Source organism: Salvelinus fontinalis, unplaced genomic scaffold (genome assembly GCF_029448725.1).
Source record: "Salvelinus fontinalis isolate EN_2023a unplaced genomic scaffold, ASM2944872v1 scaffold_0128, whole genome shotgun sequence".
NCBI classification, from domain to species: domain Eukaryota; kingdom Metazoa; phylum Chordata; class Actinopteri; order Salmoniformes; family Salmonidae; genus Salvelinus; species Salvelinus fontinalis.
The window spans coordinates 3,437-16,038 of NW_026600337.1; the positions used below are offsets into that span (position 1 = coordinate 3,437).

Here is a 12,602-nt window from a genome sequence, read left to right on the forward strand (position 1 = left end):
CTTTTGTTTCCGATCTTTAACACAGCATACTAAAGCCATTACATCTTGTCAACACATCTCATGAGTAAAATCTGAACTACAGAGAGCAGAATAAAGGACAGAGAGTAGAGAGAATCAAGGAATAGAGCAGAAGATTTCTCCCATTCAGTCTGTATTTAAACCTCTAGAGGGCGGTCTATGCAAAGTCTCCCTCCCCTTCATCCCTTTATAATAATACACTCATCTCTGGCCTTCTCATTACAGGCAGCTTGGACTGACATTACAAGTCCTGTACTAACTAATACTGAACAATGGAGCTTCTGACTGTCTGGAGTTTAATTGTCATGGTGATGTCCATACACAGTAAGTAAAGCATTACATGGTGACTGAAGAATGTATGAGTATCATGGTTAAACTCAACATGTATGTAAATACCAGATCTTCAACTGAGTGTCAACATTTTTGTTTTGCAGGTGTTTGCTGTGATGAGATGGATCAGTCTCCTTCTCAGGTGAAAAGACCTGGAGACCTGTTTAAATTGTCATGTAAAATCTCTGGGTTTGATATGACAAGCTACTACATGAGCTGGATAAGGCAGAAACCAGGCAAAGCTCTGGAGTGGATTGGGAGCATTGACTCTGGTTCAACAGATGCTCCAGACTACTCAGACTCCCTGCAAGGCCAGTTCATCCTGACTGAGGACGTCTCCACAAGCACCCAGTTCTTAGAGGCCAATAGTCTGAGATCAGAGGACTCTGCTGTTTATTATTGTGCTCGACAGACACACTGACTGAAGCTGGTGAAGCAGCTGTACAAAAACCCCGTCTAACAACATGGCTAACTGGTGTACTACTTCCTCTCTTTGTGTCACACCATAAAAATACTAAGTATCATGACTGTAAACAATACAGCAATATCACAAAGCACTACACAATAAAAGACTCAAGACTCTAACATTCAAACTACACAAAAATCCGATCTCTTGCCCAGTCTTTCTTCAAGTTTGAAATGCTCTCATTTCGTCAACAGGTGTTCAGGGTCAGACACTGACTGAGTCTGGACCAGTAGTTAAAAATACAATAGCTACTGGATGGCTTTGATCAGACAGGCTCCTGGGAAAGGACTGGAGTGGGTTGCAACTATTACCTATGACAGCAGAAGCACTTACTACCCCCAGTCTGTTCAGGGTCGGTTCACCATCTCCAGAGACAATAGCATGAAACAGGTTTATCTCCAGATGAACAGCCTGAAGACTGAATACTCTGCTGTTTAATATTGTGCCAGAGACACAGTGACACAGGAGGCTGCAGGGCTGTACAACAACTGATCAAGCACTTCTCTCTCTGGCAAAGTCAAATGGGGTGTGAGACTGACAATAAACGGAGGATCCAGCATAAGTTCCAAGTTAATTTCAAAGCATATCATTCCTCATCAAGGTTAAGGCAGCTTAATCCACTCCTCTGGCCATTTTGATCTGTAAACATCATCTTCATTACATTCACCTGTACATCATCCTAATCCAATTAAGAGTTTGCATTGCTGGTAGGTATTAATTAATGTCCTCATTGAGTATAATGAAATATAAAAGAAGAATTTTGATAGCAGACTTTTACTGTTATATAAAAAGAGTAATAGACCATGTATATACTGTATCTTTGGGGACACCAATAGTTAGATTATCACCATCTGTGACTTTTGTGTAGTTCTCCAAAGCATTATAATATTAATTATAATAACATACTGTAAACAATGAGCAGAACAGAACCATTCATAATCATTATGAATGGTTTAACCTTTAACCGGGAGAGCCATGAGACGGCGGACAATTGGCCCAGCGTCGTCCGTGTTAGAGGAGGGTTTGGCCGGCTGGGATAGCCTTGTCCCATCGCGCTCTAGCGACTTCTTGTGGCGGGCCGGGCGCATGCACGCACCCTAACTTTGGGCTCCAGCTGTACAGTGTTTCCTCCGAAACATTGGTGAGGCTGGCTTCCGGTGTTAAACCATTCATAATGATTCTGACTAAATAACAACTATTACATGTTAAACCATTCATAATGATGCTGACTAAATAACAACTATTAAAGGTTAAACCATTCATAATGATGCTGACTAAATAACTATTAAAGGTTAAACCATTCATAATGATAATGACTAAATAACAACTATTAAAGATTAAACCATTCATAATGATGCTGACTAAATAACAACTATTAATAAAGGTTAAACCATTCACACTAATGCTGACCAAATAGCTATTATTTTGAGTGAGTTGAAATGAAAACATTATAAACCTTACTATAAGAACATGTACATGTTTGTTACAATTATAAAGCATTGTACCTGCAAGATTTAGGTAACATTTTGTAATTCTAAAGAATAATTTAAAACTTCTCTTGGGTAGGGGGCAGCATTCGGAATTTTGGATGAAAAGCATGCCCAAATTAAACTGCCAGCTACTCATCCCCAGAAGATAAGATATGCATATTATTAGTCGACTTGGATAGAAAACATTCTGAACTTTCTAAAACTGGTTGAATCATGTCTGTGAATATAACATAACTTACTTAGCAGGCGAAAGCCCGAGGATAAACCATTCAGATTTTTTTTTTTTTGAGGTCACTCTCTTTTCAATGAGATATCATTGGGAAACCATATTTCTAAGGGACCTTCTTGCAGTTCCTACCGCTTCAACTGGATGTCAACAGTCTTTAGAAATTGGTTGAGGTTATTCCTTTGTGTAATGAAGAAGTACGGCCATTTTGATCTAGGGTCACTGGAAGTGTCCTGTTAGATAGAAGCGCGTGACCAGAAAGCTAGCTACAGTTGGTTTTAATCCTGTATTGAACACAGATCATCCCGTCTTCAATTGTATCGATTATTTACGTTAAGAAATACCTAAAGTTGTATTACAAAAGTAGTTCGAATTTTTTTGGCTAAGTTACAGGTAACCTTTGAGATATTTTGTAGTCACGTTTCACATTTTGGAACCAGTGTTTTTCTGGATCAAACGCGCCAAATAAATGGACATTTTGGATATATATCGACGGAATTAATTGGACAAAAGGACCATTTGTGATGTTTATGGGACATATTGGAGTGCCAAAAACAGAAGCTCGTCAAAGGTAAGGCATGAATTATATTTTTATTTCTGCGTTTTGTGTCACGCCTGCAGGGTTCAAATATGCTTCTCTCTTTGTTTACTATGTTGCTATCCTCAGATAATAGCCTACTTTGCTTTCGCCGAAAAGCCTATTTGAATTCTGACATGTTGGCTGGATTCACAACCAGTGTAGCTTTAATTTGGTGTCTTTCATGTGTGATTTAATGAAAGTTTGATTTTTATAGTAATTTTTATAGAAATTCATTTGAATTTGGCGCTCTGCATTTTCTCTGCCTTTTTGCCAAGTGAAACAGTAGCGTCCCGCCTAAACTCAGATTTTTGGATATAAATATGAACTTTACCGAACAAAACATAAATGTATTGTGTAACATGAAGTCCTATGAAGATCATCAGATGACACTCAATTAATTTTATCTCTATTTCTGCTTTTTGTTGCTGCTCTCTTTGGCTGGAAAAATGGCTGTCTTTTTCTATGACTTGGCTCTAACCTAACAAAATCGTTTGGTGTGCTTTCGTCGTAAAACCTTTTTGAAATCGGACACTTTGGCTGGATTTACAACAAGTGTATCTTTAAAATGGTGTAAAATACTTGTATGTTTGAGGAATTTAAATTATGGGATTTCTGTTGTTTTGAATTTGGCGCCATGCAGTTTCACTGGCTGTTGACGCTAGCGTCACACATACCCTAGTGAGGTTAATGTTATAATATATACTACATTACAAAACAGTTAACTTCTAATTAGTCCCAATCCCGGATCCAGGAGCACCCTCATCAGTAAAAAAGCTGACTAGCATAGCCTAGCATAGCGCCACAAGTAAATACTAGCATCTAAATATCATGAAATCACAAGTCCAAGACACCAGATGAAAGATACACATCTTGTGAATCCAGCCATCATTTCTGATTTTTAAAATGTTTTACAGGGAAGACACAATATGTATTTCTATTAGCTAACCACGATAGCAAAAGACACAACTTTTTTTTCTCCACCATTTTTTTACTGCATAGGTAGCTATCACAAATTCGACCAAATAAAGATATAAAAAGTCACTAACCAAGAAACAACTTCATCACATGACAGTCTGATAACATATTTATTGTATAGCATATGTTTTGTTCGAAAAATGTGCATATTTCAGGTATAAATCATAGTTTTACATTGCAGCCACCATCACAACTCTCCCCAAAGCAACTAGAATAACTACAGAGAGCAACGTGAATTACCTAAATACTCATCATAAAACATTTATGAAAAATACACAGCGTACAGCAAATGAAAGACAAAGATCTTGTGAATCCAGCCAATATTTCAGATTTTTTAAGTGTTTTACAGCGAAAACACAATTTAGCATTATATTAGCTTACTACAATAGCCAACCCCACAGCAGCATTGATTCATGCACGTTAGCGATAGCGAATAAACCAGCAAAAGATATTAAATTTTTCATTCTCATTGTACAATGAGAATAGCAGCCAAGCTGCAAACAAAATGTCGGGAGAAATCTTGGGAGAGGCACCTAATCTAATCAATAACTAATCATAAACTTGACTAAAAAATACAGGTTGGACAGCAAATGAAAGATACATTAGTTCTTAATGCAACCGCTGTGTTAGATTTTTTTAAATTAACGTTACTACGACATACAGCGTGCGTTAAAGTGAGACCGCACCGAAATTAATGCCGGAATAGTAGTTTAACATTTTTCAACAGAACAACGAATTAACATCATAAATAGTTCTTACTATTTGATGAGCTTCCATCAGAATCTTGTGCAAGTTGTCCTTTGTCCAGAAGAATCGTTGCTCGGTTGTAGATTGTCGTCTTCAACTTTGGAATTAGCAGTAAACATTAGCCATGTGGCGAAGACGTGCCCAACTCACTATAACGCAGCACAAATGAAATACCGAAAATCGCAATATACTGATATAAACTGATATAACTCGGTTTAAAATAACTACATTATGATGTTTTTAACACCTATATCGAATAAAATCAGAGCCGGATATATCTAAAGCCTATAACGAGAGCTTTTCAGAATGCAATCCTGAGGTCTGTCTTGCGTCATGATGAACGTTGAAAAGAGTGCACACCCGGTTCCAAGAGCTTTTATACGGCCTCAGATCTACCTAGACACACCATTCCAATTCTCACTGCTTACTGACATCTAGGGGAAGGCGTATGCAGTGCATGTCGACCCATAGATTACATGGAAATTTATAAACTGACCCTGGAACAGAGCCCCCGATTTGAGATTTTTCAGTTCCTGACAGGAAGTTTGCTGCAAAATTAGTTCTGTTTTACTCACAGATATAATTCAAACGGTTTTAGAAACTAGAGAGTGTTTTCTATCCAATAGTAATAATAATATGCATATTGTACGAGCAAGAATTGAGTACGAGGCAGTTTAATTTGGGAACTAATTTTTACAAAGTCGAAATGGCGCCCCCCTATTGAGAAAAGGTTCACTTCTCTGCGCTACGGATCCCTTTTACGGGATCACTTTCCTAAACAACCGCTAGAACACCTGACTGCTTTTGAAAAATGTCGCTCATTTTTCAAAAGAAAAGCCTGAAACTATGTCTAAAGCCTGATCACAGCCTAAGGAAGCCATTGGAAAAGGAATCTGGTTGATACCCCTTTAAATGGAGGTTAGACGGGCCAGGGAACACAGATTAAAAAATATATATATAATTTCCGGGTCACATTTTCTCAGGTTTTCGCTTGCAGAATAAGTATTGTTATACTCACAGACAATATTTTGACAGTTTTGGAAACTTTGGAGTGTTTTCTATTCTAATCTGTAAATTATATGCATATTCTACAATCTGGGCCAGAGAAAATGTCAGTTTATGTTGGGCACTTTATTTAAAAAAAATAATAATAATCTCACCCCTAGCGCTAAGAAGTTAACCACTAGGCTACCTGCTCTTCAATGAGACAGTAGACATGGAGATCATTGTCTCAAAGGTATGAAACATGGTTTGGAGCTTTAGAGTATATTGTGTATACATATATTTATGTCTATGCTCATCAATTAATATCATATCAAACTTGCATAAACTAGTAACTATATAAACTAAATTCATCATTCCATGAATTTATTTGGCTTTATTTTATTAAGAAGGTTAATATCGCCCACTCCTGGTAGATACATAGAACTCCTACTGTTTAACCTTTTCTCAATATAGGGGGTGCTGTTTCAACATTAGCATTTATCGTCTCCAAATTAAACTGCCTCATACTCAATTCTTGCTCGTACAATATGCATATTATAGTTATTATTGGATAGAAAACACTCTCTAGTTTCTATAGCCGTTTGAATTATGTCTCTGAGTGAAACAGAGCTCATTCTACAGCACTTTTCCTGATATGGAGTGAGATTTCAGACATTTTGGCCTCTGGTCCCAGGTCAGTTTTAAAGTCCCTGTAAATCCTATGAGGATACAAACACTGCCCATGCCTTCCTCTAGATGTCAGTAAGAGGTGACAATTTGAATGGAGTCGATTGCGCAATCAGGGCCCGTATAAAACAGAAAAGACCGGATGTATCGTTCTTTTCCTGCTGCGCCTCACGCAAGGTGGACGTCGGACTCTCTCTCTTTCCAAGCGTTGGTTTAGCCACTTATATATCGCCGGTCATGTTTTTACTCGTTATAGGTATTAAAAACATCATAAGGTAGTTAATTTAAACCGTTTTATAGCAATTTATATCCGTTTAGTGCGATTTTGAGGCATTGCTTTGTGATGCACATTGAAGCACCGGGCACGTTTCGGGGTCCCGGTCGAACGTTAGTGGGCATTTCGACGGACAAGAGGACAGCTTTCGACCAAAAGAAGATTAGACCCAAGAAAGGATACATTGCCCAAGATACTGATGGAAGAACAGCTCACAGTAAGAACTATTTATGATGATAAATCGTTGTTCTGTCGAAAAATGTTATACGCATATTTACAAATATTCCGCCATTTTATTTTGGTATAGCTTCGCTTGGCGAACCCTGTATTGCACAGTAAGGATACTTTTAGAAATGTAAATCAGCGATTGCATTAAGAACTAATTTGTCTTTCGATTGCTGTCCACCCTATATTTTTTAGTCAAGTTTACGATTAGTTATTCATTACGCCAGATCACTGTCCAAAATGGAGCCCGACATTTTCAGGCTAGTTTTGCTAGTATTGTCATGTTATAACCACGTTTTTTTGTGGCTAAATATGCACATTTTCGAACAAACTCTATATGTATGTTGTAAAATGATGTTACAGGAGTGTCATCGGAAGAATTCTGAGAAGGTTAGTGAAAAAAGTAATACATTTTGGCGATGATTACGTTATCCTCTCTTTGGCTTGTATCAATGCTCGGGTAACGTTTGCACATGTGGTATGCTAATATAACGATTTATTGTGTTTTCGCTGTAAAACACTTAGAAAATCTGAAATATTGTCTGGATTCACAAGATCTGTGTCTATCGATTGCTGTAGGCTGTGTATTTTTCAGAAGTATTTTAGGATGATTCTTTTGGTAATTGACGTCGGTCTCTGTAATTATTCCGGCTGCTTCCAACGCTATTTCAGATTGCAGCTGCAATGTAGAACTGTGATTTATACCTGAAATATGCACATTTTTCTAAAAAAAACTATCCTATACCATGAATATGTTATCAGACTGTCATCTTATGAAGTTGTTTCTTGGTTAGTGGCTATATATATCTTTATTTAGTCGAATTAGTGATAGCATACTGATGCAGGAAAAAATGTTGGAGAAAAAAAGATTGTCTTTTGCTATCGTGGTTAGCTAATAGATTTACATATTGTGTCTTCCCTGTAAAACACTTAGAAAATCTGAAATATTGTCTGGATTCACAAGATCTGTGTCTTTCGATTGCTGTAGGCTGTGTATTTTTCAGAAATGTTTTAGGATGAGTATTTTGGTAATTGACGTCGGTCTCTGTAATTATTCCGGCTGCTTCCAACGCTATTTCAGATTGCAGCTGCAATGTAGAACTGTGATTTATACCTGAAATATGCAAATTTTTCAAAAAAAAACTATCCTATACCATGAATATGTTATCAGACTGTCTGAAGTAAGGAAGAGATAATTACAAGCTCCAAATAGTGTCAAATCATATCAGTCTAATTACGTTTCATTTATGTATTATTTCCCCCAGATTCAAAGACTCACAGGAGGCAGCTGCCAGCAGCAGCATCACAGTTTCAGAGAACATGGTTTGTGTTGAAGCTGAACTGGTGGGATATGTACTTCTCTACTCTCCAGGACTCAGGACGTACTGGGACACACAATGAGAGACTGTTTATATAATAGAGAGGTGGAGAGAGTGAGAGGAGTCTAGCAACAAGTGATATTTGCATAAGATAGTGAAACAGGGAGAAAATAACTGCCAATGTTAGTAAAAAATAGTGGGGGTAGAAAAGGCCTCAATTATGGGACAGAAATGACATGGATAGCTTATTGCATTGTTGGTAATCCTAATATGTTGAAAAAAATTATAAAATTATGATCATTGTTAAAATGTATTTCCATGGTTGTGCTTGTGAACATTGTCATTAAACAACATTCTTAGGGTATTTATGCTGCTTGTGCTGAATGGGGAAGTATTTTTTAAACAGCTCTCTCACCACTCTCTCTCAATATGTATACCGGGCACAGTAATACACTGCTGTGTCCTCACTCTTCAGGCTGTTCATCTGTAGGTTCAGCTTACTGCTGGAGTCATCTCTGGAGATGGTGAATCTACCCTGGACTGACTGGGAGTAAGATATTGGTCTACTAGCTGTGCTAATAAAAGCAATCTAGCTATTCATGTCTAAATCAGAGGCTGTACAGGTCAGTTTGTGGGATTCTCCAGTCTTTTTAACCACAGGTCCAGACTCAGTCAGTGTCTGACCATGAACACCTGTTGATAAAAAGAGAGCATTTCAAACTTGAAGAAGAGCTTTTAAGTACACACAACCATCTGTTGAAAGAAAAAAAACTATTGTTTACCTCACAGTCCTATAATCAGCAACAGTAGCCCTACTATGTAATCTTTGCTAAACATGTCAGACTATGGTCAGTGTCTATCATTCAGTCTAGTATTCAGAGCTTCACTTCCTCTCCTCCACTCTGCAGTGAGATAAGTAGTGATGGAAGAGGTCAGAGTTTTGCATTGACTCCTCCTCACAGGGTGGGAAGATCACACAGAGATTAAATAGAGAACTCAGAGATGGGGAACAGGTTTATATGTTCTGAATACCTTTTTAAATACGGTAGACCAGACTGGGCAAGAGTTTTATTGTGTAGTTCGAAATGCTGGACACTTATCGTGTTGTGCTTTGTGATATTGTTGTTGTATTCATGACAGTAATGATACTCAGTATTATTCTAGTGTGACACAAAGAGAGGAAGTAGTTCACCAGCTATCCATGTTGTTAGGGGGGTTTTGTACAGCTGATTCACCATCTCCAGTCACTCTGTCTGTCGAGCACAATAATAAACAGCAGAGTCCTCTGATCTCAGACTCTTGGCCTCTAAGAACTGGGTGCTTGTGGAGATGTCCTCAGTCAGGGTGAACTGGCTTTCAGGGAATCTGAGTAGGTAGCATAGTTAAAACCAGAGTACATTCTCCTTATCCACTACAGTATATTTCCTCATGCAGTGCATGTAGTAGTCTGTCATTGTAAACCAGGAGATTTTACAGGACAATTTAACAGTCTCCAGGTTTTTTCACCTGAGGAGGACACTGATACAGTCTGATATCACAACAAACACCTGCAAAACAAAAACATTTAAACACTCAGTTGAAGATGTGCTATTTACACTAATATAGAGTTTAACCATGATACTCAGACATTCTTCAGTCACCATGTAATGCTTTACTTACTGTGTATGGACATCACCATGACAACTAAACTCCAGACAGTCATTAGTGCCATTGATCAGTATTAATTAGTGCATGTATTGTTGTAATGTCAGTCCAAGCTGCCTATAATGAGAAGGCCAGAGTTGAGTGTCTGATTATAAAGGGATGAAGGTAGGGAGACTTTGAATAAACCACCCTCTAGAGGTTTTAATAGAGACTGAGAGGTAGAGATCTTTGAGATTTGGTATTATCAGCATTGGTTCTTGGAACAGCACAGAGTGAGAAAATCTATTGAGCCCCACATACATTTTAAATCTGATTTCAAGCAAATAAGCCTACCAAAATACAGAAAATGACCAGATAATGGATTTCATCTGCATGAGATTGATACTTTATTTGTATTTATTTATTCAACCTTTATACATTTCACTGAATGACTGCATATGTTTGGGGTTATTTGCTGTTGTCATCTGACTTTGAATGTCTGTAAAGATATTCATACAGTTACCTTACAAAGGATGACAGGTATATTTTGTGCTTTTCGAGTAATTATGTTTATAATTTAGAGTATGATGTGTCTATTCTTTCCTATAGTGTTTATGGGGCCATAGGATTAACAGAGGGGCCATAGGTTAACGGAGATCAGAATCATCTCACAGACTCTGCCAGTGAGAGAAGTGCTTGATCAGTTGTTGTACAGCCCTGCAGCCTCCTGAACAGCAGAGTCTTCAGACTGTTCATCTAGAGATACAGCTGTTTCATGCTATTGTCTCTGGAGATGGTGAACCGACCCTGACCAGACTGGGGGTAGAAGGTGCTTCTGCTGTCATGGGTAATAGTTGCAACTCACTCCACTCCTTTCCCAGGAGCCTGTCTGATCCAAGCCATCCAGTAGCCATTCATGTCTAAACCAGAAGCTGTACAGGTCAGTTTGTGTGGTTCTTCAGGCTTTTTAACCACTGGTCCAGACTCAGTTAGTGTCTGACCCTGAACACCTGTGGAAATGTAATACCTAAAACTTTAGAATGCAAACATTCATACGCATGAACAGTGATGTCTTAAAACATGTCTATATACATATTTGTAGCAAATTACTTCTAAAAAATTACTGAAAATGATGGAACATTCATTCTAGTGAACACAGAATATTGTATTTACTTTTTACAAACACCACCATGAGTACTAAACTCCAGACAGTCCTCATTGTTCAGTGATAGTCAGGTTATATGCAGTGCTTGCTACCGAATCAATCCACACTGCCTATAATGAGAAGGCCAGGGCTGAGTGTCTGATTATAAAGGGATAAACGGGAGGGAGACTTTGCATTGACCGCCCTCTAGAGGCTTAAATATCCTGACAGGGAGAGATCTTCTGCTCTATTCCTTTAAACTTGATATTCTCTCTCCTCTCTGTCCTTTGTTCTTCTCTCTGTAGTTCAGATTCTACTTATGAGACGTGTTGACTATAATGGCTTTATTATGATGTGTTGACTGTATATAATGGCTATAGTATTGTGTGTTGAAGATCAACACGGGGACAAAATTTCTGCAATTTTACTTGGAGTTTAAATGTCTTTTGTCAATAGGGGGGAGCTGTTTTCACTTTGTAAAAAATCGTTCCCAAATTAAACTGCCTCGTACTCAATTCTTGCTCGTACAATATGCATATTATTATTACTATTGGATAGAAAACACTCTCTAGTTTCTAAAACCGTTTGAATTATATCTGTGAGTAAAACAGAACTCATTTTGCAGCAAACTTCCTGTCAGGAAGTGAGAAATCTGAAATCGGGAGCTCTGTTCCAGGGTCATCCTATTAATTTGCATGGAATCTATGGGTCTACATGCACTGCATACGCCTTCCACTCGATGTCAGTAGGCAGTGAGAGGTGGAATGGGGTGTATAGCTTTATCTGAGGCCGAACAAGACCTCTTGGAACGGTGGGTCTAGTCTTTTCACCGTTCAGCTTGGCGCGAGAGGGACCTCAGGATTGCGTTCTGAAAAGCTTTCGTTATAGACGTTAGATATATCCGGCTCTGATTTTATTTGATATATGTGTTAAAAACATCATAAACTAGTTATTTTAAACCGACTTATATCAGTTTATATCAGTTTATTGCGATTTTCGGTATTTTCTTTGTTATGCGTTATGGTGAGTTGGACACTTCTGTGCTGCATGGCCAGCTTTGTTAGCTAATTCGACAGATGAAGACGACATTCTACAACCGAACAACGATTATTCTGGACAAAGGACACCTTGTACAAGATTCTGATGGAAGCTCATCAAATAGTAGGAACCATTTATGATGTTATTTCGTATTTCTGTCGAAAATGTTTAGACGTATATTCCGCCCTGATTTTGGGCGCTGTCTCGCTATAACGTAAGCTTTATGTCGTACTAAAAAAAAATCTAACACAGCGGTTGCTTTAACCTCTAACGAGCCTCTACCCCGGGTCCGGGATCACCCCCCACACCCCCACACACTGATTAGCATAGCTAGCATAGCTTCACAAGTAGATAGTAGCATCTAAATATCATTAAATCACAAGTCCAAGACACCAGATGAAAGATACAGATCTTGTGAATAAAGCCACCATTTCAGATTTTTAAAATGTTTTACAGGGAAGACAAAATATGTAAAT

At 38.1% G+C, this 12,602-nt stretch overlaps 1 protein-coding gene across 1 annotated transcript in view; it reads left to right on the top strand.

The window, feature by feature from the left end:
• The first annotated feature begins 290 nt into the window (after nucleotides 1-290).
• LOC129843394 (immunoglobulin gamma-1 heavy chain-like) overlaps nucleotides 291-12,602 on the top strand; it is a 55,428-nt gene continuing 43,116 nt past the window's right edge. Inside the window, exons 1-2 of the mRNA XM_055912101.1 lie at nucleotides 291-342; nucleotides 453-756. Of these exons, the coding sequence (XP_055768076.1) occupies nucleotides 291-342; nucleotides 453-756 (356 nt within the window). The remainder of the gene's footprint in view (nucleotides 343-452; nucleotides 757-12,602) is intronic.